Source organism: Pocillopora verrucosa, chromosome 9 (assembly GCF_036669915.1).
Source record: "Pocillopora verrucosa isolate sample1 chromosome 9, ASM3666991v2, whole genome shotgun sequence".
In the NCBI taxonomy this organism is placed as follows: domain Eukaryota; kingdom Metazoa; phylum Cnidaria; class Anthozoa; order Scleractinia; family Pocilloporidae; genus Pocillopora; species Pocillopora verrucosa.
In genome coordinates, this window is record NC_089320.1 from 17,095,148 (window position 1) to 17,122,077 (window position 26,930).

The 26,930-nt window shown below is 34.9% G+C and overlaps 1 protein-coding gene and 1 long non-coding RNA gene across 4 annotated transcripts; one reads left to right on the forward strand and one right to left on the reverse strand.

Annotated features, from left to right (window-relative positions):
* The first annotated feature begins 735 nt into the window (after positions 1–735).
* On the forward strand, positions 736–18,337 carry LOC136283363 (mitochondrial carrier homolog 2-like). Of its 3 annotated transcripts, XM_066172037.1 has the most exons (9): positions 736–877; positions 3,639–3,696; positions 5,295–5,343; positions 5,655–5,690; positions 6,388–6,461; positions 6,988–7,145; positions 8,058–8,138; positions 8,889–8,985; positions 15,207–18,337. In XM_066172037.1, the coding sequence occupies exons 1-6, from the start codon at positions 856–858 to the stop codon at positions 7,031–7,033; spliced, it is 285 nt and encodes a 94-aa protein (XP_066028134.1). In that variant the 5' UTR covers positions 736–855; the 3' UTR covers positions 7,034–7,145; positions 8,058–8,138; positions 8,889–8,985; positions 15,207–18,337. The 3 variants fall into 3 exon arrangements, 1 of the variants encoding a protein (XP_066028134.1); XR_010718720.1 differs by lacking the exon at positions 5,295–5,343; XR_010718719.1 differs by lacking the exon at positions 5,295–5,343 and having other exon boundaries at positions 5,655–6,461.
* Positions 18,183–26,709, reverse strand: LOC136283364 (uncharacterized). The gene is made up of 4 exons (XR_010718721.1): positions 26,402–26,709; positions 25,986–26,163; positions 25,215–25,327; positions 18,183–18,271 (listed from the first exon to the last, which is right to left on the reverse strand). It is a non-coding gene; the product is annotated as an uncharacterized lncRNA (long non-coding RNA).
* Positions 26,710–26,930: the final 221 nt, after the last annotated feature.

A 26,930-nucleotide genomic window follows, 5' to 3' on the forward strand; every position in this document is an offset into this window, starting at 1 on the left:
GAATGCAATTTCGTCCCCCGGGGACTTAACGGTTTTCAAAATCCCGGGTTTTTTTTCCAAAACCGTGAAGCCCCTGGGTACAAGATTCTGATACATGAAAGACAACGCATGCATGTCTGGAAATTGCGGGGGCTTTGATTACTCATTTTACTAAAGTTTGTTTTTTATTTAAGGCGTTCAGACGAATTTTGTTTCTTTCTGATCATTATTAGCTAACGAAATGCTCTATTTGGCAGGGATTAAATGGAGAAGTTTGCAGATACTAAGATCAGAAAAATTTATTTACATTTAACCTGGAAAGGCTTGGACTTAAACTCAACAAAATGCAGCTCAACGGGAATCTTACAGTTAAATAAGCTTCCATTAAACTCCCAAGGTTCTTTCACTTTTATGAATGCACAAAAGGTGTGACGTTATTTTATAATAAATAAACTTCGAAAATGATATCAGCTTCAAAATCATCGTTGGTGTAGGAACCTATTAGAAAACGGGAAGGTCAGAAAGAAAACTCTCTGTGGGGCCTGCGCTCCATTATGTCGCGGAGACTTAATTTTGGCCTGTCACGCAAAATTTCCAGTTTCAATTGACATGATCCAATCCATGATCCATGATCTGATCCATGATCCGATCATGATCCGATCCGCGATCCGGTCCGGTCCGGTCCGGTCCGATCGAGGATTTATCTACGCCAGATGATTGTAGGGATTAGCCTCATTCTGGCGAGCAACTCAACATGGCAGCTTCATGTGAGAGAAATGGAAGTGGGCAAAGCCTGGAAGATCTATTGGGTAACGAAGGCACAACAGCTGCTCTCGTTTTCAACGCTATAATGACCGCAGCAGCTCAGCCACTGACATGTGCTCGACTCCAGGCGCAGGTAATGGACTGTAAACGTCAAATGACACAGTGATATTTCACTTTGATACTTTACCGGCGCCCAAAGTTCAACTTAATGTTTGCGTGACCTCCTACCGTTATTTAACAAGGATTTTTTGGTACAAAAGTAGTATATTGCCTTTTTTTCCACACCAATGTTTAAATATTCATGAGAGGGAGCGAATGCATTGGGCCAATAGGTGTTCACTGAACTTAAGGCTGGATTAGGACAAATGTCGACTGTAATGATTAGCTATGATTCCACAATCGTCGACTAAGTAATTTCCGTTTTGAGTTAAGTGTCATAATTAAGTTCGATGAAATTAGAGAGTATGCTTTTGTCCTCGGACGCAGTCGATTACGATCAAAGTTACAAGATTTGAGGCAGAAAAATAATAAGAATTTTACCGGAGAAAAGAGGTATGATTTTGCTTTCGTGACTTTTATTTGCATGTTTTCGGATTATGTTTATTATCTCGGTTTATTAATTCTAAATAGTATTATCGTGTACGGTTTATGTGTACGAGTGATTGCAAAATAGCTCATGTTATGTGTAGTTTCTAGCCGCTCCTAATAGTATGTTATGCCGTAAATTACCTTTCAGTTTTTACGTTTTCAACTACCGTAATCAAGAATAAAGGATAATCAATTAAATACAAGGATGAGTGCTTGAAATCAGTAAATCTCTACCTCCGATCAGATATGTTTATGCCCTGAGAACCGAAACCCGCTACATCCACAGGAGACAAAACTTCCTCCATAAATTAAAAACAAAACCGTCTCTTCTTACTTGCTCTGAAAATATCATCAGGGGTAAAATACGTAAAAATTCGAAGTGAGGGAGTGGTTGCTTTATCCAAATATAATGGGTTCCATGAATCCGGAGCAGCAGGGTGGGGGGGGGGGGGGGGGGGTGTGGTAGTGAGGGCAGTAGAGTGCATAATAATGTCATCAACATGATCATAGCAAAAAGAACTGACAGAGTTGGTTGATAATAAGGAGAAGTCTACTCCTCTGGTGTTTCTCATTTGAATCAAAATGGTCTTTCAGTTACAGCTGTAGGTGACTCAGTTCAGATGTTGCACCACTCATGATCTTAGCCTTACTTATGAATTAGAGCGTCATTTTAATCAGTGTAATGTGGCAGGTTTGTTTGGTTTGGTGCTCAACATCAGATCAGCAGAGGCTGACTCATTTTCAGACAGTAGATTGGTATTTTAGCAAACATGATGATCTTCTCAAATACTGAACTTTGTTACCCTGTACACTCTAACATCAGAATCCATATTCTCCATACCCTTCTTTATACATTTCCTTTGGTACTGACAAGGAGAATTCATTTTAACATTTAAATATTCTTAGTTTGGCAATCATTTCCTGTATTCTCATATATTGGGTTTAAAAGGTTAAGTAAGCTTTGAATGCTCCTTTTAAATGACATATTTAGGAAGACATCATTTTTCTGTCTTTTGAGATTAACCTTTTAACTCCCAAGATCTCATTAGTGTCTGCTGTACAATTCATATGATGTTAGTTTGGAAAATTTGGAATTAGATCAAACAACAATCATGTAATTGATAATTTTCTTTATTCTCATTACTTGTCTGCTTGATATTGTATGGATAGTGTAAGGAGAAATTATGTCTAGGTCACTAGTGGAACTTAAAGGGTTGATGTAGTTGTACAATTTGTTTCAGTTTCCTTCCCAAAGGCAAAGCAAAAATGCCCTTAACCCTTTAACTCCCAAGATGGCATTAGTAATTCTCCTTACTGTCTGCCATACAGTTCTTGTGATGTTAGTAATTGGAAAATTTGGTATTAGATCTTAAATGGAAAGTTATCTCTACAGGTCATTTTAACTGATCACCTGAATTATATTTTACCTGATACTTTAAATCACTGAGACAGTGTTTGAAATGAAATTATTTTCAATTTGTGTTAAGGTTAGACATGAACCAGTTTCTCCAACTGAGTCCACTACATTTTTAGTAACTAAAGTCCTAAGATTACCAAGTTTTTTCCAGTATGTTAAGGAATTTGAGAAGATGATTGTTCATTCTTTTTTCATGATTCTTCATTAAAAGAGGTATCAAAAAATACAGCATTATTTCCAGTATATAAAAAATTACTTAAATGTAAGCTTTGAGGAGATTGTTACATGGCTTGCCTTGCGTTTGCAATTAGAGGAATCAAATAGAGCAATTATCAATCAGATGTTGGAAGCAAACTGGGATTGTCTTTTTTTTTACTTTCCTTGTGGTTGGTCTGAAAAACCCCTGCCACCCTCTCAACAAATCAGATGCAAAACTGGAACCTAAATTTCAACTTTCTCACATGCATTTTCCCACACTTCCAGCTGTTTGCTTTTTTCACTTCAAGGTCTGATTTGGCTCCATGTGATACTTATTTTAAGTTCTGGTAAGCCATTTTCAGATCACTTTAGTTTTGGTTATACAACTACAGTGAAAAAGCATCATAATGAAATTCTGATTTTTTTGCTGGCAAATGACTTACATTTGTCCTAATTACAATGTCTTGAAAACAATCAAGATTGACAGTTTCTGTGATATAAATTTATATTTTTTTGGTCAGCATGTGAAGATGATGTCAACACAATTTCTAGTTGATAATATGTATTTATTTAGAATGCAGAGGCACTTTAGAACTATTGTTGAAAAAAAATCAACAACAAGATACTGGTAATCAAGAAAAGTAACATACTTGTTTAGGTTTCTTTGTTTTTTTATCTCCTTATCCTGCAGCATGTCATGTAAAGAAGATAAATGGATGGAGTGGACTCTACAGAGGATTGTTACCAAGGTAAACTTTGTATGCTTTGATTTCCAGAGGTTGTAATATTTTTTGTCCTGGTGAGAAACCTAGTTGATCAATCAGAGAGAGAGAAATAAAAAAGGTTACAGGTTTAATACTGTAATGACTAGAGGCTTCTCCTTGTTACTGAGCAAAAACATTAAGTCATGCTAACTTGTCTGTGTAGGATAATTTTCTGGTAAGACACCAGCATTATTGCACTGTGTATCCTGTACTGTGCATCAAAGTCAGGTCATCAGGGGAATTGGACCAGGTAAAGAAGTTGTCTTGTCATTAGCTCTTAAACCAGCATGGTGACCTATATTTTAATTGCAGAATTTTGGTGTACAAATTATCCCCTTTAAATTGGAGAAATTAAAAAAATTCATCGAAGGGGAAAAAAAAATACAGCTAAAATCATACAAAAAGCCCATTACTCGATGATGCAAGGTATAACCTTGAAAACAATGACTCAAGGAGCATTTTGTCACTTAAAATTGCACAGTTTCAGTTTCCACATATTATCAAATTGTTCTATATGCTTGAGAATTTCCACCCAACAAATTTTTTTCAAGCTCTAATTTAAAACCTTCAGCTCCAGCTACCTCAAAATGTATTTTGATTTGTGCCTGTACAGGTATAAATGGGGTAAGTTTGGCTCATCATATCTCTTACACAAGCATAGTGACCTTTCTTTTGAAATCTATTTTTCCAAACAAACATTGGCGGGAAACATTTAAGGAAATTAAGGAAAAAAAGAAATTTTTTGATGACTTTCTTTTCTGAGGAATCACTTTAATTAATGGTTAGTGCCCTGGACTCCCGTCGTAGAAGTCCGAAACCTGGCTGGGTCATTGTGTTGCTATCTTGGGCAAAACAATTTGCTGTCACAGAGTTTCTCCACCCAGGGCTGGGTTGTTCAAAGTTGGGTTAAGATAACCTAGGGTTAGTGTGAAATTTGATATCAGTTCTGAAAGCTTGAGGAGCAAATTCAGTTTATTTCTCTTTGAGTACAATTTGATAATTGAATGCTCTAAAAGCAATGGGTAAATTATTCCAAAACTGCTTTTGAACTGAGAAATATAGAAACCTGGATTAAAATTTAACCCTGGGTTAGCACTAATTGGCCTTTGAACAACTGGGCCCAGGAGTATAAATGGGTGGTGGTTAATTGTCAGGGAATCTTGATGAAATACAGGGGGTAACCTTGAGATGGACTAGCTAACATCCCACTCAGGGGGAAGTAGTAATATTCCTTGTGGCTTCATGCTCTGAAAACTGGGATAAGCCGCACCTGGATGGGCCACTCGGCTCCAATACAAACCCTTTTAGTCTCTAAAGGGGTCAAAGGTTAATAGCTTGATTTGAATGTTGATATTCTAAAGTGCTCTTGCTGTGTCTCCACATGAAACCAAAGGACCCTAGTTTGTTCATCAGTAGAGAAATATTTTGCAGTGTGTGGGATGTATTTTTGTATGTTGAAGTATCTGCTCTGTTTTTGGTTTCTATGAGGTGTTAGTCCCTAAAATTGCCAAGGTAATTTTCATCATTTTTGAGAAACTTTATTTCTGGTATTACATTAATTGTTCTGCTATAACTGTTGTTAGGGTATGCTCATCTATGATTGGAATTCTTGTAAACAATACAATGCTACAGGTATTACCATGGATTCACTTAAATTATAATTTGTTGACCGCATTTCTTCTGTAGTTTGATTTTTCTGAAGTGTAATGTGAATTGCTTACCTAACATCAATTGTGATATAATCTTATGTGAATTGTGTATTGAATAGGTTATGGGTAAAAAAGACATTATGCCCTTGTCCCACTGGTTCTTCCAGAAAATATGGTGGAGTTGCTCTTTTTATTGTATGTTAGAAATTTTTTTTTTAACTTAATTAGAATGATTTGAGTGGTACAGCTCTGTATGTTTATTTTTTTTTCTCCATTTATTCTTGAAATTTTTAGAGCAAGCAAGAAGAATTGCTAGAGTTTGTTGAAGAGGTATTTTAACCAATTTTTCTCTTACTTTTCGCTTAAAAGGGGGGAATCTGACTTTTTAGAATGAATATTATTTAGCACAGTGGTTTGTACACCAAACTCTGGACTGAAGGGTATGGGTTTGACCTTTGAATAACTCTACACCCTAACATCAGTATGCATGGTCTCCATACTGTTCTCTATACATTTCCGAGGGTGCTGAATGGGAGAATATGTATAATAATCAATAGTTTCTTTTGTTGGTTATCATTTCCTTAATTCATGTGACCCTAATATTTGAACTAAAATATATTTTCACAAAAAAACTACACCACAATTATTTGGACATACTGGGCTACAAAATACGAAAGTAGGAGTGAAAGCAAATTTTGGGTGGCTTGCCACTGTTTAGCTGATGCATGCTGACATAAGTTCTTAAATACTTCATATAGAGACAGATCATTTGCAGTTGCAGAAAACAATCGTGTTGTGAAGCTGAAATGTTAACAGTTTACTTCGCGAAATAAAGTGTTAAGCAATATTTCAAAAGTGTTGATTAAACATACATCTTTTACTGCTGTAATAAACAACGGAGGTATCGGATGATGCACTAAGGAGAAAAATATGAGAAAATTCAGATTCCATCTTCAAAATTCGAGTGACTATCTCACTTTCCTAGTCTGGTTGCAGATTCCCTACCAATCTAACTCTTTTTCAACAGTTATTCGCAAATTTCATTCGACCACATCGACTGACGAAGACCAGCAATAAGACAGTGGAAAAGTCGCGATCTCAGTAAGTTGATAATGACTTCTAATCATAAGACAAACGATTCAAAGTTTATTTACTGTATTATAACCACGCTTTACAAACTCGTCTATGGCAGCAACTTTCCTTTCAAAACGAGAATTGATGTTACGAAAATTCGTTTTTCGCATGTTTTATGAAGGTCACACCTGGAAACTCAACTCCTTGAAGAATGATTTTCAAGGAATTTATATTTTTCATTTCTTCATTTCTTTCTTTGATGTATTTTTTATTTCATCCGAGTTCTGCTCAGTATTTTTATTACTTTGACAACAAATTCACCCTTCGAAGTTTAATACCAAGTTCAAAATTAGCTCTCAACTGGTCCTCCCATTTTGGAATATAATTGAACGACCGCGACCGAAGAGCCATTCGGTGCTTTCGGTCCGACTTTCAAAGTCAGAAAACTCATTTGAATTACAAATGTTTTTTGAAAGTTAATATTCATATTTGCGATCAGCTATACACGCGGAAAGAGCGTGAGGAGTTCAAGAAATTTCAACTTCTTTTGCAGCTTTTCTCGGGCCACAAAACACATCGCTTCCACGTTACAACCTTAGATTTCGTCCGCTCAGTCAAGTCCAGCTTGTGTTTCGTCGAAGTTGCTGATAAGGTGGCCCGAGTGCGACGTCGAGGATAAATGAATGTCATTTTGTCACGAGTTTCTTCAAGGTAAATAGCTCGTGTGTAATATAATCTTTAGAGAAGTGCAGTATCGGTGTCTCTCGCCGTTGTCCTCGTTCAAACTGGAGCTTTGGATATGAAAAGGAAAATCCAACCAAGCACAGCCGCCCGGACAGTTCTACATGTGCCACGTGATTTACGGGCAACAGTGAGAAATTTTTACTTAATGATTAGTTTATTGATAGCTAAATGTGCAGTAATTTATCTCTTCATTTCTATACTCGTTTCTTATTCTACATACAATCACTTGCGCTCACGGCATGTCAAAATTAGATTTGTCGTATACGCGCTTGTTACTTCTCTGACTCCCAACCATGCCCGCAAAGCAAAACCGGTGATTGAAGTAGAATGGGTTTAGGAAACCAGAGGAATTTAGTCTCCATGGAGTGAGTAAATACCGGATATCTCGCGCCAGCTCGAATCAGCCGAATCGAAAGATCTTGGTTGAAACCTTGTGTTATGTACTTTGGTAAGAAAATTCAACATTCACAGCAACTCTCCACCAGGAGTTTTAATAGTTGCCGGTGAACTGTCAGAGAAATTTGACAAACTACTTGAGGGTGCCCAACCAGAAGAAGAAGAAGCGAGGCTCTTAGTACATGTGTTATCATACCACAGATACCGGAATAAACTTTAATGGCTGTGGGACTTGTAATTAGTTTCGTGTGCAGGGAATAAATAGCCTTTATCTCAAATTGCTTTTCACTTTCTCGAAGGATGCTGAATGTAATGTTACTTCTCTGTATTAGAATGTAAGCTTTTATTATCTCCTGATGGAGTTCTTTCGATATAGATATCGTTGTTAATCATTCATAGTAAACTGATGTGTATACTTAAAGAATGATGTAAACATTTTAGAAATCAATTCATTTATATCTCGAAGTTTGGTTCTCTCCTTAGGAAAACATCAAGCATAGAATGTGAACTTCTCAAAGTAAGAAATTCGAGGGAGGAAAGAGAAACTGGACAACCTTTAACCTGGTTAGTAATTCAGTTAGCCCCTTCCGCCTTAAAACTAGTATGCATATTCTCTATACTGTTCCCAATACATTACCTAGGGTGCTGATGAGGAGAATTTGTTTCATAACCCAGATTTTCTCTAGTTGACCATATCCTTTATTCTCATGACCTTAATGTGTGAAAAAATATTTCGTAGTTTTCTCCATTCCCCAATCTATTCGATGTCTGTTTGAAGGAGATGACTTACAGTACTGTTTGATGAAGTGACAATACTGCAGGCAGATACTTTGTTGATGGTAAACATTAGCATTGAAGAAATTCTTTGTCATTGTTTTTGTAACTTTATGATTAAAAGAAATTTACACGTGAAATACATTCATAGAAGAGATGATTTAAGCTTGTAAATATTGTCAATCAATCAGACATTGAAGATGGTGTTAAACTCTTTCAACCTAAAATTCTGTATGTTTTGAAGGTTCTTTGAGATGTTTTAATGTGATCTTTCAGTGAGGGGTGTCTTGAAAACAACTGTTGTCGTTATCAGTAATCGCTTTTTCGAAAACTTGAGCAGAATTTTTGATAACAGTCAAGTAAATTTAATTTCCAATCAATTGCGAAAAGTCTGGGCAGTTTTTCTGAAGATCATCGATGAAACCTCGAACAATCATTAAGGGAAGTTTCCCTTTACCGAGATAGATAGCTTATCTGACGAAAATAAAGCTAACCGTGTGTGTTTTATGTTACTGATGAATTTCTTTATTGGATTTGCAGAGTCGAAAGATGAGGATGAAAACAGGGACTCGAAGAGGATTGGAGAATTGGAATGGGAAATGCACAGAGAGATCAATGATGGAGAACTCGGCAAACTGTAAGTTGTTTGATTAACTTTACAGTACGAAATTAGAGAACGATGCCAAAATATTCATTAGTTTGACTATTCAAAATATTCTGATGATAACCGCGTTGTTACAAAAACTACAAAGGTAGAAACAACAATTATTGTAACGTATGTTTTCCGATGTTCAGTAACAGAACTTTCAGGGAATGTTTTGTGCGCTGAATAAATTTAACGAAAAATCCTCTTAAGGTTAAAGAATGACCAATCACATTTTCCAGGCAAGAGGAAGTCCCTGCTTAACCTCTTAACTCCCGTGAGTCAGTGACCAAGAAAGATTTTCTCCTTACAATATCAATACAATTTCAAGCAGACAAGTGATGAGAATGAAGTAAAATGTCAATTGGGAGATTATTAGTCGATCCATTCCCAAATTCTCCCAACTGGCATCATAAGAATGGCTGGTAGAAAGTACGGAGAATAATTAACGAGATCTAGGAGTGAAAGGGTTAAATGAATAGAGCAACTGTTATTCGAGAGCTAGTGAACCAGTTAAAAGGTCATTTTCAAATAAAACAAGTTCCTACGACAGATAAGTCCATAAATTTTGTAAATATTTTCATGTCAAACATTTAATACAACTCATCGAAAACTGTTTCAACTCAGAAAATTTACAGAACTCTTTGGATATCATGTAGCTTCAGATCGACTGGGTTAATGTAGTTCTGTGTTGTGGTAAAGTCTTTTAATCGAGAAATTACATAGGTACAAAACGTAAATATTTAATTTTATTTGAATAACTTTTAACAGATAATGAAAACTACTAAAAGATTTACCAACTTAAAATATTCACTCCTTATAGCTATGAAAACTTTTTTAATATGAATTCAACGTTAGTTATTTTCTTATTACTTGAACTTAATAGCACTCAATCGTGATGGGTAACCTAAATATTGGTAATCAAATGGCTGTAACAAATGAATCTTAACGCCGTATAGTTCCCAAACATAAACATTGTTGATATGCACAAAATTTATACAGTTACCGTGTTTTTTTGTCTTTGTTGCCGAAGATCATTCGCGTTGTCGCATCTCCAATATTGAAAAATTAGGTAAAAGTTATACACCGTCACGTTATCGAAGAAAAGTTTCTGGCTTGTGCTAATTCCGAGAATCATGATGGTTTTCGTAATTTGTTTACTGCGTTGATTGAATCGAGTTGAAGGCATGTAATTGAGAGTGTGAGTAAGGGAAATTATTCGATTGAGATTCGCAGTGCTCTCGAAAACAACATTATTTCTCACTTTTGGTATTGTTTACCATCCCCTAAAAATCGCTCCGGCCATCCGATGGGATATGCTGTTACACAAACGTTTTGGCCGTTACCGGCTATACGTTATGGCGATTCATGAATGTCTTGCACGATTGTCGCAATTCGTCCGGCACTGGGTAAGATTTTGTGCTTCGACATGCCACAAACATCATCAAAAGTAAACTCCCCAGATGGAAAAGTGACACAAACAGACGCTCAAAGCTTAAAGCAGACACTCAAAAGTAATTTGAGCGTCAGAGAGGGAGTAAACGTTGTGTTTACATTTGATTAGGGGAAAGGTTTTGTTTAGTATTTATGAATCGTTAAATCCAAATTTTACTTTTTTTGACGTGAGATCAAACTCTTCTCTCAAAAATAGCAGGTTCTGAATTTAGATGAGAGATAACTTGATTTGAGTGCTATTTTGATAGAGACTAGAAATATAAAAGTTATAACTCTAAGATTTTTACTAAGCCTAAGCAATTACATATCAATTACCTTTTTGAATGTTACTTAATTTCCAAGGGATGAAACCTCACTCTAAAGAAGCCGGAAACATCACCATACGTATCTCTCCCAGCACTCTGTGTCGAAAACAGAACATTTAGAATGAGTAAGATTGTCAACTGTTGCTTTAGAATTCTGCAATGTTTTCACAGAATATCGGATGAATTTAACGATATCGTTATGAACTTTTCAAAAAGAGTTTTCTCTTGAGAGATTGCAAGATGTTTCTTTTGGCATTTAAGCCGTTTACTAGCAAAAACAGAAGATTTACGCGTCGACACTTGTGCAGCAAATTCAAGGCCATTCTTGGTTCTTACATTCAAATGCCTTAGTGAAACGATTTGAAGAAGGGATTTGTTAGTACAGGTTAATAGGATTTGATTGTGTTTTAGTTTATTTTTGTTTTTATTAGGCGAGTTTTTGCGCTTTGTTTAAAGAAAGTACTTGGCTAAATGAAAGCGGATTTTTCTTACCAACAAATGCTGGTATTAAACTAAAAAACATCCTCCTCTAACAATGGATATTATAATTACACTGTAGCAGCATACTTATTTCATTAAACTGTTGTTAAGAAAAATCAAGTCTAAATAGTTTAAAGAGGCCGGGAATGTAAAACAACAGACTGGGTCGAAAAAGCAGAACAATACCTTTGAGCTCCAAAGATAAATTTAACAATTTTTATGCATTGAGAATGTAACTTTTCATTCCAAGGCGGCCACTTTTTCGAGTAATGCATTTTTCATCAAAGAAAAAAAAAACGTTGCAACAAGGCATGAGTGCACTGAATAAAGCGAAGGAATGTTATCGACATCCAATTTTTTTTGCAGGATTTTTTTGGCGAACAAGACTCATTTCCTTCTCTATTTTTCTTACATATAGAAGAATTTAGAAGTAAAGAAAAATTTTATAAAATTACTTATGCGTTAACTATTTCTTTAAATTTCTATACTGAATGTCATGTGGTGTCGAAAGGGATACGGTTTCTGGCTTTGCTAAAGAAGTTCGTTAAAGAGAGAAAACGACGTGCTTGTTTTCATATTATATATTTTTCCCCAAAGAATTTACCAGTACAGGTCAATAAGCAGAGTCTTCGCTCTTTGTGCGAGAAAAAAAAATTTTCTGTGCGAAAGGGGATTCTTGTAATCAAGAAAGACAGCTTTTTATTGTTTTTTTAGAGGGCACGGTAACGAATCTTGCAATCTGATTGGTTCTTTACCCGGTCAGTATTTTCCTATCTCTGCCCACGGGCCACGGTAACGCTTTCGTGAGTCGCCGAGTACATCCCAACTTTCGTTGTCATTTTTCATAAATATACCTCGTTTTCCGTACATGAATGAATGGTCGATGAGAGTAAATAACACTTTCCGTTAGATCATTAACTGATTTTGAAGAAAACATTGTTGTGACAGTCCTTGCCAAACTAGTTCTGTTGGTTTTCAAATGTTCCTACGATTTTTTTTTTCTTGCGCGCTCTCATTGACAGGTGTCAGATTGTGACAGATACTTGTAAAAATAATGTTTCAAAGTTTGTTTGGAAGCCTTTTAAATCACCTTCATCGTTACGGAAATGAAAATGTTTCGCTGAGGCATCTCTCTTAAATTTGCATCACCTCTATTTTAACTACCATTTACTCACTCAAAAATTGTTAGTTAAATTAGTTTATGGAAGATCTTGCCGTATTTACGGCCATAAGTCATTCGGGTTCTTTCGGAAAGAATTTCGTCAAGTTTAAAAACAATAAATATGTTATTTACCGGCTAAGGGTCGGTCCGTATGGTGAAAAACTGTGACCTCGGTCTTGAAAATGCTGCCCTCGGCCTACGGCCTCGGACAGTATTTTCAAGACCTCGGTAACAGTTTTTCACCATACGGACCTCCCAGCCGGCAAATAACATGTATTTACTCAACCACGGCATTTCTAAACATGGATAGTACGTGCCATTTGAAGTCTTAAATATTTAACCAGTTGTAGCTTAAAACCGTTGCCGAGCAAATCATAACAAAGTCTTTTGAAGTGAAATATTTGCAAATAGTACATAACAGTTTTCATCCTTAGTATGCTTCTGATTTAAATAATATACCCATAATAAAAAAAACTTTTTAAGCGAACGAAAAACATGGGAGAAACAAATATATGAAAAGTAGTACAGCACAAATTTAACAGTTTTTATAAGTGAAATACCTTACAAAAAAAAATAACAAAAATTTAATTCGCTAATAGTTTCAAACGAAAAAAAGCTTTATCAACCTAGTATTCACTCCAAGATACCTTCTGTTTGAACTGAGCAACGAATCCAAAATCAAAGACCAGTGAAAAACTGTGTCATTTAGTTTTCGGAGTAAGTTTGGATGTCTTGATGTTCAGTAATCAGAATCTATTTGCGAGTAACTTGAATTTCCATTAGTATTTTTCGGGAAGTACAAAAAACTATTGCCGGAATTGGTTTTCCATAAACCAGTGTATTTGACGTTTCTGAAGGGTAGACTTTATCAACAATTACCTCTCTTAAAAAACCTTTAAATGCAAACGTACGCTTATAAGCATCCTTCAACAAAGCAAAGAGATTTTGGGAGTCATTTTTTGAGAAATGAAACTGAAGTTCTGCTACTTGCAAAAATTAGCCTCCAGTAAGAGTTGTATACGTAGAGGAAAAGTGTCTTGAGGATGTCAGAGTTCTTATCAAACAGATCACAATGCCTTTCTTTTCGCAAAATTAAATTTTTTTCCAGGATCATTTGATAAATCTCGATGGAACTTTATTGCGCAGAGAAATGGTAAAGGTGTAGCTTACTCTACAAAATAAATGCTCCGCTAGTGAAAGTGGATTTTTCCAAACTAAGAGATACGGGAACGCGAAGGACTTTCGGCAAACATATATTGTATCTTGCTAACGGATAGAGCGGATCATGGTGACTGGGCAATGGAACAACTAAAGATGTCTGAAAAGTTCTTTTCGCAAATGGGAAATTTGGCAAAAAACAAATAAACAAGTAATTGTTATCCGCGAACAACTGAGAAGAATTGACGTTTGTTTCCACTCAAACAATTCACTTTTATAGCACCATGACGATTTTTTTGTATTAAACAAGACGGAGTTGAATTCCACGATGAGAGATATTTTTAAGTTATGTATCCATCATCAAGGAAGTTATGAAACAAGATGAAAACCATGAAGAAAAGTCTAGGAATACAGTTATAAGAGAAATTTGATGGTTTCCTGGGAACAAAATCAGCTGCCTTTTCATTTCGTTCCGTTTGTGTCGTGCTTCATCATTTTAAGTCTTTCTATGGGGGGTTTTATTGGAAATATTTCGATGTGTTCCTTTGGTGCTGTAGCTACTTAGCAGCAAAAAGATAACATAATTTTGTTTCTTACAGCGCAGATTGGAAATAGTGACCTTTCGTAATTTAATCATTATTTTGTAAAAAAAGACAGAAATGTTTGACTAAAAAAAGGATTTAATCCCAAAGTTTGGCTGAACGGAGTTAAAATTTTTGTAACTGAAAAAATTTAATATTAGATAAAAATATCGATATTTCTTAAAACTTATAAAACAAACACACAAAAGATTTTATGACTGTTTCGTTCCAATCAAGTAATTGTTTAGATAATTTGACGATGTCTTATGGAAATTTGCTAATTTGATTTCTTGAGCATGAAATTTAAATATTACGGCAGATAAACGTGAAAATTAAGGGTTCATCATCAGAAATTTCCAACAAACGAAACTTCTCGAAGAATTTGTTAGGAATGCCATTGTAAGAGGGAATGCTCTGCATGTCTAATGTATGACTAGGATTACTTTTTTCGATAAACAATTTTTTTAGGGACAGTTATTCTTTTATTTTTGTTGTTATTATTCATGTTATTGTGTTTACTTTTGCTTTTGTGGTTGTAATGCACTTTGCTTGGCTAATTCAACGACCATGTCCTCTCCTCTTCGTTTAAATTGTAAATTGTAACTTCTTCCGATGAGCTTACAACCATGTCAGCCTGTTTTCATTTTAATCTTTAAAGAAGCAGAAAGCTAATTTGATTTTAAGGGCTTCGAGAATTTTTTTTCTGAGAAAAAAAAATTCGGATAAAAATTCTCGGAGCTTTTAAAATAAAATTAATTTCTGCTCCTTTAAAGATTAAAAGGAAAAAGAAAACCAACTAACAGGGCCTTACGCCCCTTGGAGATGCTTTAACAACTTAAATTAAACGACGGCGGGGATACCGCCGTCGTCTAATTTGAGGTGTTAAATGTGCACTACCGCTAGACCACAGAGGCTTTTGGTAAGAAGACACGGAAAAATTACACTAGAAGTAGGTTCGCTCTCATTGGTCATAGAAACAATAGCTTGTGAATTATGTTTGACTTTAGTTACCAGTCTCCTGAGACTTGTAGTCTTAATGTGTTCACCTTGCATTCTTGCTTTCTTTTTTTGCAGGTTGTTTGAATTTCATTGTTTAAGGAAGAAACGAGAGAAACTTTCCAAGTCTCTCTCTTTTTGTTAAAGTCAATAACAAAAATTGTCAAGTAAAGTAAGAAATTTGTACGTCCTATTTTAGCAGTAAGAGTGGTCAGATGTTGAAATTGAATTAAAGTGTCTATCAAACTTTAGAAGTAGTGTAAATAAAGAAGTTTTTCAATTAGTTTTAAAGTCTAACAGGAGAAGTGCAATTGAAATGTCGTTTTAAAGACTTTCAGTAGTTGTGCAAATAAAAATGTTCAAAAATCTGTCAAAGTCTAGTAGTAGTAATGCAAGTGAACGAGTCGTATTAAAAATCTTTCAAAGTGTAGTAGAAGTAATGCAAGTGAACGAGTCGTATTAAGAATCTGTCAGTCTAGTAGTAGTAATGCAAGGGATAGAGTCGTATTAAAAATCTGTCAAAGTTTAGTAGAAGTAATGCAAGGGATAGAGTCGTTTTGAAATTTTGTCAGTCTAGTAGAAGTAATGCAAGTGAACGAGTCGTATTGAAATTTTGTCAAAGTCTAGTAGAAGTAATACAAGTGATAGAGTCGTACTAAAAGTCTGTCAAAGTCTAGTAGAAGTAATACAAGTGATAGAGTCGTACTAAAAGTCTGTCAAAGTGTAGTAGAAGTAATGCAAGTGAAAAAGTCGTATTAAAATTCTGTGAAAGTGTAGTAGTAGTGATGCAAGTTCTAAGAGTCGTTCTAAAAGTCTGTCAAAGTCTAATAGAAGTAATGCAATAGAGTCGTTCTAAATGTCTGTCAAAGTCCAGTAGTAGTAATGCAAGTGAAAGAGTTGTATTAAGAATCTGTTTAAGTCTAGTAGAAGTAATGCAAGTGAAACAGTCGTATTAGAAACTGGACAAAGTCTACTAGAAGTAATACAAGTGAAAGAGTCGTTCTAAAAGTCTGTCAAAGTGTAGTGGAGGTAATGCAAGTGACAGAGTCGTATTAGAAATCTGTCAAAGTCTAGTAGTAGTAATGATAGTGACAGAGTCGAATTAGAAATCTGTCAAAATATCGTAGTAGTAATGCAAGTGACAGAGTCGTATTAAAATCTCTCAAAGTCTAGTAGTAGTAATAAACGTGAAATAGTCGCATTTAAAAATTGGTCAAAGTCTAGTAGTAGTTATACAAGTGAAAGAGTCGTAGTAAGAATCTGTCAAAGTCTAGTAGTAGTAATGATAGTGACAGAGTCGTATTAGAAATCTGTCAAAGTCTAGTATTAGTGATGATAGTGACAAAGTCAAATTAGAAACCTCTCAAAATATCTTAGTAGTAATGCAAGTGACAGAGTCGTATTGAAATCTGTCAAAGTCTAGTAGTAGTCATGATAGTGACAGAGTCGAATTAGAAATCTGTCAAAGTGTAGTGGTAGTAATGCAAGTGAAAGAGTCGTATTAGAAATCTGTCAAAGTCTAGTAGTAGTCATGCAAGTGAAAAAGTCGAATTAGAAATCTGTCAAAGTTTAGTGGTAGTCATGCAAGTGAAAGAGTCGTATTAGAAATCTGTCAAAGTGTAGTAGTAGTCATGCAAGTGAAAGAGTCGAATTAGAAATCTGTCAAAGTCTAGTAGTAGTCATGCAAGTGAAAAAGTCGAATTAGAAATCTGTCAAAGTCTAGTAGTAGTCATGCAAGTGACAGAGTCGTATTAAAATCTCTCAAAGTCTAGTAGTAGTAGTGCAATTGATAGAGTCGTTCTAAGAATCTGTCAAAGTGTAGTAGTGATGCAAGTGAAAGAGTCGTTCTAAAAATCTTTCAAAATATCGTAGTAGTAGTGCAATTGAAAGAGTCGTTCTAAGAATCTGTCAAAGTGTAGTTGTAGTAATGCAAGTGAGAGTCGTATTAGAAATCTCTCAAAGTCTAGTAGTAGTAATGATAGTGACAGAGTCGAATTAGAAATCTGTCAAAATATCATAGTAGTCATGCAAGTGACAGAGTCGTATTAAAATCTCTCAAAGTCTAGTAGTAGTAGTGCAATTGATAGAGTCGTTCTAAGAATCTGTCAAAGTGTAGTAGTAATCATGCAAGTGACAGAGTCGTATTAAAATCTCTCAAAGTCTAGTAGTAGTAATGCAAGTGACAGTCGTATTAGAAATCTGTCAAAGTCTAGAAGTAGTTGTGCAATTGACAGTCGTTCTAAAAATCTGTCAAAATATCGTAGTAGTAATGCAAGTGAAAGAGTCGTTCTAAGAATCTGTCAAAGTGTAGTAGTAGTCATGCAAGTGACAGAGTCGTATTAGAAATCTCTCAAAGTCTAGTTGTAGTAGTGCAATTGATAGTCGTTCTAAGAATCTGTCAAAGTCTAGTAGTAGTCATGCAAGTAAGAGTCGTATTAAGAATCTGTCAAAGTCTAGTAATAGTCATGATAGTGAAAGAGTCGTATTAAAAATCTGTCAATATCGTAGTAGTCATGCAAGTGACAGAGTCGTATTAAAATCTCTCAAAGACTAGTAGTAGTCATGATAATGAAAGAGTCGTTCTAAGAATCTGTCAAAATATCGTAGTAGTCATGCAAGTGAAAGAGTCGTAGTAAGAATCTCAAAGTTTTGTAGAAGTTATGCAAGTGAAAGAGTCGTATTAGACTTTTGTCAAAGTCTAGTAGTAGTTATACAAGTAGAAGAGTCGTATTAGAAATCTCTCAAAGGCTAGTAGTAGTAATGCAAGTGACAGAGTCGTATTAAAAATCTCTCAAAGTCTAGTAGTAGTGATGCAAGTGACAGAGTCGTATTAGAAATCTCTCAGTCTTGTAGTAGTGATGCAAGTGAAAGAGTCGTATTAGAAATCTGTCAAAGTAGCGCAATAGGAATGTGGTTTTTATTGGGAAAGCCTTGCATAGTGTTAGTCGTATAAAGTCCTTTTCAAATTTGCCAAAGTGTCATTGTATTTGAATTTCATTGAAAGAAAGGGAATTTTAGTGCAGCTTCAGTGACATTAAACAATACGACTAAAATCGACGTCTTAACTCAAAAGTTTATTCATATATATTCTTATAATTTTTGTAAATGTCTTGAAATTCCTCCTTGTCATGCAGGGCTCATACCTGAAAGAGATTACAAACGATCACCATTTTAAGTTGCATGCGGACTTTAATCTACAAATCTTTCATCGGTAAAAATAACACTTGAAAATGCAAAATAAAATCAATTTTGGTTTACACGATTTTTCTTGTTCCCTTGTGTAACTTTTGCGTTAAATGTGTAGGATTAATTGATTAGTTTGAGTTTTTATCGTGAGGGACTAGAAATATTTGGGCTGGAAAAGCTTACCTTGAAGTCAGATAAAAGTTATTTAGAGTAGAGCAGGACGATTATCAAACGGCGGTTAAAAATGTTTTGTACAAAGGTAGAAAATAAATTCAAGCTCATTAAAAATTCCTACAAGGGTGATACATGCACGGGGGGGGGGGGGGGGGAGCGGGAGCCTATTGTTCTGATTTACAATGGGAGCGAACCTACTTCTAGTGTAATTTTGCCGTGTTTACTTATCAAAAGCCTCTGTGGTCTAGCGGTAGTGCACATTTAACAACTCAAATTAAACGGCGGCTGGTTCCCCCCCAGCCGTCGTTTAATTTAATTGTTAAAGCACATAGGAGGGGTTCCGGCCCCGTTGGTCGCTTTTCTCTTTCTTTTTTATCTTTAAAGAAGCAGAGTTTTATTAAGTTTGAGATCACCGAGAATTTTCCGATAATTTGTTTTTTTCTCGTAAGGAAAAAGATTTTCAGGAAAAAATTCTTAGAGATTTAAAAAAAAGATTCTGCTTTAAAGAAAAAAATGCGCGGGGTAGTATGGCGCGTTAAGCGCCGAAGTCTTGCACAAAACCACAGAGGCAAACAGTATGTAAGAAATGCACGACAATATCTGGAGAACGAGAGGATCTTTGCATTATATCTGGTTAAAAGTAGTAAATGAGTGCTATCCTAAATAAAGTTGTGTTGGGATTTCCCTTGTGAAATATTGAGGAAAACTAGTGGCTCTGCAAAATGTGCACAATAGAAAATCTCTATAGCCCTTAAAAAATACATTTCCTAAGGTGCTGACTAAGAGAATTTGTTTAACAATCTAGAGCTTCTATCCTTGGTGATCATTTTCTTTCTTCTTGTGACCTTTATGTGTGATTTAGGGGTGATATTGTAAGGAGAAATTAGATGCTAATCACCCTCAGGGGTTAAAGGGTTAATGGAGTAGCTATGGTGAGTAACAAAAATCTAAAAAGGAATCATTTTGTTCGTGTAGAAAATGCAGAAAAACATATATTCAACGTATTACCTTTTCTCACTAAATGCACCAACAGCTTTTGCTCTGAGGTTTTTGGTTCATCCTAAATAACGTTCTTTTATGGTAAACATATCATTTGAAACAGAAGCAGCACCGCAAGAAAATTCCATCCTTATGAAATTGAATGACGCCTAATTCATCTCGAAGTCTCTGTTTAGTTCAAAAGTAAATTCCTCGTTACAGCTTTATTGGGAGTATGCGCGATTTTCAATTAATTCTATTTTGCATTTGATTTTTAGCTTGTAAAAAGTTTTTTCAACCTCCAAGTTACAATTGCACTTTCTTTCCAACTCATCATTTCTTTTTCTCTTAAAAGATATTTAACTTAAGAAATGGCTCTATTGAGTTCCGCTTTCAGTGTTGATTAATTAACTTCGGAAAAACTCTTAGTTATTGTACAAAAGAGATTGTTTGAGTTGTAAAGCTTTTGGTTCTCTTTAAATTTTGTTGTCGGAAAATAGTATATTTATAATAAACTCTAATTAGCACGAATCAGTTTTCTCCAAAACGCCCCTGTTTATAATTTTTTGTTCTTGTAGAACGCGCCATTTACATCGAATATATCCTACTTGAGTTCAAAACCTATACGTTGTTTGAACTTTTCCACTTTCATTGGTAAAATATGTATTTTTTTTTAACAGCGCAACGAATGGCACCTATGCTCCAAAAGTCTAATATTTTCATTACCCTGTACGTTAAAAGCTTTGATGATGGATGCGTTACTAAAAGTATTAGGAAATGAAATAATGTAAAATTTATCTCGATTATCTCGTCATAGTTTAATCACGAAATGAGTTTGAAATTTGTTCAGCGACACTTTCCCTGGGGAATTATTTCAGTTTTTAGAAGGAAAATATCATTCAGTCTCACAAGAAATACCAGGCTTGAGTTGAAAAGCGATATTTTTCTTAATCATTAAATCCCTTTACCTCCTGACAGGAAGCACATCATTTTTCTTGTACAGAAAGATATCAAAGAGCCGAAAAAACTTCTTTGCCCTGCCGAAAGCACTTAACATTTGTTCCTCTTTTTTCCATTTGCTCGAAAAATTCTCCATCGAGATTTTTGTCTGGAAAAAACGACGTCTTAGAGTACCACTTGATCAAGAGGAATTGAAAGTATGTTCCATTCTTACAAGAATATGTAATGACCTTAAAGTAAATTGTCAAAGGTCTACCCTGCATTCATTATTTTTGTTTGAAATTGTATCTAAAACATTTCACTTTCTATAAGAAAAGTATCATTTTGGCCGAATAATGTTTTTTGAGAATACAAACTTTTCTCAAGCAGAAAGTTTCTTTTTAATAACGAAAAGTATGTCGCTTGTAAACAAAGCCGAACCATTCCTTATTAAGTTCAGAGTTAGACTTTCACATCGACCTATACTAAAACGTATTTTTCAAAGCGTTACACTGAGAAATTTGATTTGCGAGTGTTTTCAATGTGTGTTTGTTGAATGAGGCTGATAAAATCACTTCTTTTTCAAAACTTTTCATCCAAAAAGTTAAATATTATTGTAAAATAAAATATTGCACCCTTAGCTTCAGAAGTTGAAACATTAATATCTTCTGTTTTTTCTTTTATATATGTACTGGCCACGAGTAACATTTTGTCACCTTTCATTCAAGACCTCTTCATGCAAGGGTTAAAGATTGATCCTAAACGCACACGAGATTTAAAGAAGACTACCAAGTTTACTGGTGAAATTTCATAGCGAAGGTTTAAAACTTTTTTCGCCTAAAAATGACTCTGAGTGTGCTGTTTTTGGTTTTGGTTTGTTTGCCTTTGCTTTTTGTGCCATGCTTGCAATTGCAAATATGCTCTTTCTAGGAAGAAAATCGTTCGAAAAATTTAACCTTCAAGGAAACTTAAGCTTATGAACATTAAGAGTGACTAGCATTTAATTTCTCCTTACAGTTTCACCCCTGAATCACGCATTAAGGTCACGAGCATGAAACAAATGATCACTAACTAAAAAAGGTCTTGATTGTTAAACAAATTCTCCTTTCAGCACCCTAAGAAATGTATGAGAACGGTATGGAGAATATGCCAACTGGTGTTAGGGTGTAAAGGTGCCTATTTTTTCAGCGTATTAAACGTCTTTTGCGCTTCAAGGAAACTGGAAATTGATATTGTCTGTGAATTAGTCCTTAAGAGCTACTACTCTAACTCCTTAGAGCTACCGATCTTTTAAGTTCCACCTTACCAAATGGAATGATAATATTTGCTTCTAGGTTTTCCGCTTTTTGAAAGCTTTTTATTATGAATAGATCAGAAGAGAAAGTTGCCACGCTGAAGTGTAATTTTATCCTTGAAAAAAATCAATAATTCTTGTCTTGATTTCTCTCTCAAAACTCACTATTGTTCCTTGCGGTGGATGTTTTACAATCGAAAGAGTTCGGTATCGCAGAGGTCATGGGTTCAAATCCCGTACAGGCCTGAATTTTTTTCAGGCCTTATTTTCACTACTGCCCAAGTAGTGCACATAACTGCGAGGATCACTTTCATTCACGAAAGAGTTCTATTAGGTTTTCATCATGGTTTGTTTGTTGGAGAGTGTTAACGTATTTTAACAATTCTATGTTTCGTACAAAATTTTTCTCTTGAAATTTTATAGGCCAGACACAGACCATAGACACATTCTGTAAAGGGTCGTGTTCACGTTTGTTTGAGAATGTTGACGAAGGTCAATTTTTTTTTTGTTTTGTATTGAATTTTAACATGTTGTTGCGCAAAATGTTAAAGTTACTTTAAATCCTAGCTCTTGTGCAAATATCGATTTCTGTTGACAAATTACCATTTAACCATCAAAACATTCCGTTATTAAGAAAAGGAAAGAAGGGTCATTTTATAGAATTTAAACTTCTATTTAATCATCTTTAATTTAACCATCTTCCAAAGATAAGTATTTACCCCTATGTTTTTTACATCTGTACATACAAAGTAACATTTTTCTGCCTTTCTCAGATGAAGTTGCTGGAAATATTCAATTCTTAACAAATAAAGCCCTCTGGAGAGCTCTGGGTGTAATTTTTGGAATTGCATGCGAAATATCTTTTTTTGGTACCTTAACCCTTTAACTCCCAGATCAAATTTGTAATTCTCGTTACCGTCAACCATACAATTCTTATGATGTTAGTTCGGCGCATTTAGTATTGGATCGACTGATTATCCCCAAATTGATATTTTTCTTTATTCTCATCACTTCTCTGATTGATATTGTATGGATATTGTAAGGAGAAATTCTCTCTTGGTCACTCATGTGAGTTAAAGGGTTAAGAAAATGAGGAAGTGAATTATCAAGAAAAACACAAGATTGAAAATATATTTCTTTGCCTTACTAAATGTAATCACAATTTTTGCTGCGAGGCTTTCTAGAAAGTCTTTGCTGATGAATTACTTAAGACAGTGACCGTCTCTGCGTAAAATTACCTTACATAATATTTACTTTGAAATACTCTTAGCACGTTATTGATAACGCATTTGAGATGAAAGAGTTTTAGATATTCGTCAGAATGTGTTTGTTAAATTATTGTACATGTATTTAAAATTTTTAAGCGTTGAATAAGCTCGTACGTTCTCTAAGCCAGAGCTGTTCTTCCTCCTGATTTAACAATTCATTTCCTATTGGAGTGGTTCGATTTAAGCTTAAAATTGTGGCTTTTGAGTTCAAGTCTCTTCTGATTAAAGTTCAGCTTCTTCCATGGAAAGTCTCTTTCTAATGGAGACATCCACACCTTTCTTTATAAAATCCACATCATAGTTTTAGAAGGCCATTTTGATTTTATTGAATTAAATTATTTTGCCTGAACGATATTTCAGTGCCCCAATTTCTTCAGCGACGTTTCAGTTCAACCCCTTATCTATTCTAGTTAGATATTTAATCATTTTGGATGATAATAACGACATAATATTTAAGTTAACCCTTAAAGTCCCACTAGTGACCAGAACAGAATTTCTCCTTACACTATCAGTACGATGTCAAGCAGACAAGTAATGAGAGTAGAGAAAAATATCAATTAGGGGATTATTGGTTGATCCAATTCCGAATTCTCCAAACTAACATCACATAAATTGTATGGCAGACAGTAAGGAGAATTACTAATTAAATCATGGGAGTTAAAGGGTTAACAAGGTATTTTTCCTTTTTGAACCAGTCATGTTGATTATTTTATATATTACAATCACACGAGACGTTCAATTTGAAGAGTTTATTTAGGATGAGTCAGTCAGCCACACTTGAAGTATATTTTCCATATACGTAAAATCCAGAAATTTCCATATACCGGAGGTAAATGTTTCTTCATTAAGACTTGATAGTGGATAAATTCCATCGTGTTTATTGAGAACTTTCACTCCATAGTCTTCCGTCAGCTAAGAACATGTTTGATGACAAATTAATTTATCTCATTAACCTGTTCGAAGATTTCCTTTAAAATGTTCCAAACAGTATCAAACAGACGAGTTATGAAAATAAAGAAAAATGTTAATTCGGGTATTATTGGTTGATCCAATACCAATAACATTATTTGAATCGTATTGCATACAGTTCTGGTGAGATCTTGGGATCGAAATGGCTAAAAGAGCTCAAGAGGAATCCTCCACTGCAGCTGTTGTTGTTGTTGTTATTTATTTATTTTATTCTACTTCAATTTCGAAGGAAGCTCTCAAAGGTATAGATGAGGAATATTTTAGATCCTTCCTTCATGGATAGGAGCAGTTACAAAGCAGCCATCCTTGAGGGACGCTAAATCGAGAGATTCATGGAACATATTTGTAATTCTAACAAAAAACGGAAATGTATCTTGTTCTCTAATACTATAAATTAATCAGCTATCACACGAATTCCTTTTCCTCGCTAAAAGCATTCACATTCAATATCAAAGTTTAAAAACTTAAGTTTTTTAAACTATTTTTTGGTTATGGAGCGAATAATTGAAAAAAAATAGATGCCTCCTGGTGAAATTTACAGAAATTGCAATTTGTCTAGATAAACTCCAAAAAGCTAATTATAGTTCAATATGTTCCTAGGTTATCTTCGATGTTCCATAGAGACTCAGCGAATATAGTTTCAATTTAAAAAAAAAACCGGTTTTCCACACAGAGACCTACCTTTAGCCAAACATTCACTCTGCACAATCTCAGACAGTCCATGTCTAGGTTTGTTATAAAAACGATCTGACTCAAAACGGTATTAAGTTATATGTAATGATAGATTGAAAATATTTACGAAAGTTAGCAATCTACCTCGTGTATGGACTTATTTCACATGGAAATTATGTCTACATTTTGTTCTACCACAAACTTTCGAGTAACGTCTGAGCGATTTTATTATAATACTATTTCCTATTTGGTTGAGAGAGATCCCCTCTCAACTCAAAACATTTTATCCAGTTTTTACCAATTTTTTAATTCCTTCGGCACTGCACTATATTTGTTTGAAAATATTTCTACCGAAAGAAAACGTAATTTATAATAGCTTTGATTTTGCAGTCTTTAAACTGTTGCTAATATCTGCAATATTCCTGGAACTTAGCAAGAAGGGGCAAAAGGCAAACGCAACACCTTAATGTGTTTATCCATTAATTCATTATTATATAATGCTTGAATCCATGCTAAAAATCGTTAAAGATTTTTGCCTCGTTCTCCAAGTTACATTGTAATGGATTTCTTTGATTTACCAGCAAAACATCAAATTGAAAAACTCACGTTTAGCCGAGTTCTTTACTTCTCACTGTTGGTTTCCCATTCTCAGTTTCCATTCCTCTTATCCAATAACAGTTTTCATCTCCGTCCATCCATTCTACAAATGAAATTAATGACTTGATGATTATTTAAGACACAAAACAAATAATCGAAAAATAAGAAACGAGAAAAGAAAAAAGGACAAAGTCGATTTTTTCTTTTTTTTTCATTTAATTTTTTCTTTTGTGAGGTAAGCTGTCTGATATGTTGTAAACTTATACCACCGGTGATTTATGTGACGTCAACTGGATGGATTATTCGAGAAGTCAACTATGGGTCAGTGTTTTCTGAAGCATCCTTGGTGGTCTCGTTTGAGATCTTCCGCAAAACTAACCAGGCTAACAACAATCAATTAACTGCAGCTTATTTATTAAATCAGATGAAGATTGCCACTCAAGTTATCAAAACGTCATTGTTATTGTCAACAGTTCATTTCAAAACTACCCACGTCCCGACCATCACACTAAAATCCCTCGACAAATCCTTGTTCTTGTTCAGAAGGTACATTTTTTAGCTTGAAGTGTTGTAAAGGGGGCTCTTCAAGGTTTTAATAATTGTAACTACCCTCAATATTTAGTAACATTTATCTTGTAGATAACAATGGCAGATCAACGAAATAGTGTTGAATAGTTCAAACAATAGCGGCATACAATGAAAACTTTGGCACCTCTCTTTCTGTTAAATTGTCATGAGTTATCTTGAGCTACCAGCAATACAAAACATTGAAGAACTCGCGTTTATCCAAGATCTTTTAAATCACTCCGCGCATTCCTCATTCCAGCCTTCCAATCCCCTTTTTCAATCTAAGTTTTCACTTCCTTCTCGCGATTCTGCAGATCTCTACACATTATATTCAATGATCAGTTTGTTGTCGCACCCCATGAAATGGCAGTCCGTGCTAAGAATATAGCCTCTAGGGAAAGGAATAACAGTGAAAGATGCTGAATAGTTGTACTCAACTTTCATTCTCACCAAAGCATTAATTGGTAAATTTCGTTACCCACTCCACCTTCCTTTTTTTCCTCTTTTTTTTTTTTTGCTCAAGGAGAGTAGTTCCTATGGTTAGTAATAGGGCCGACTTCTCACTTTTCACGAATTTCGCGGCGTAGGTACAAATTAGATTTTATAGTTCACATGATTCCGTGACTTACTCTCAACAACAAGTTCGCTGTCTGTGTGATTCCTGCCTCTTCCGTCATTAAATTACCGCAGTGCTAAAGGAAACAAACACGAACCAAACAAAGAAATCATTCAGAATGGAGAAAAAAAAATCCTCCTTCTCTTAGAGAATAGCAATAAAAAGCAAGGTGACCACGCCACTCATAAGTATTTTAAACATGGCTTTCTCGGTCTGATACATAACTTCCATCTCTGAAATCACTCACCACTGAAAACTGAAAAAATTGCAAATAAATGAGCCTAATTAAAAATCCGCGTACACAAATAAGTTTTAGTGTATCGCCACGCTATACGAGATGACTGTAATAAGCTGAATTCACCCTTGAAAGTGAGAGATAGTCGACATTCTCACCAAAAATCTGTAAAAAAAAACACTCGAGTGGTTCAAAGAGACTGACTCGTGTAAGGTAACTCGATAAGCCTAAAGAACAGAGGCACAAGCTACGTAAAATGCTTGACTGTGAACCAGAGGACAAACACAACTTTACGACGAGTTAAATT

Bases quoted from the DNA above. Each gene is read 5' to 3' on its own strand.
- LOC136283363 (XM_066172037.1), top strand. From the start codon at position 856: ATGTGCTCGACTCCAGGCGCAG. The intron at 3,697-5,294 runs GTAAACTTTGTA...AACTGTTGTTAG, and splicing joins TACAGAGGATTGTTACCAAG to GGTATGCTCATCTATGATTG. The intron at 5,344-5,654 runs GTATTACCATGG...TGAAATTTTTAG, and splicing joins TAAACAATACAATGCTACAG to AGCAAGCAAGAAGAATTGCT.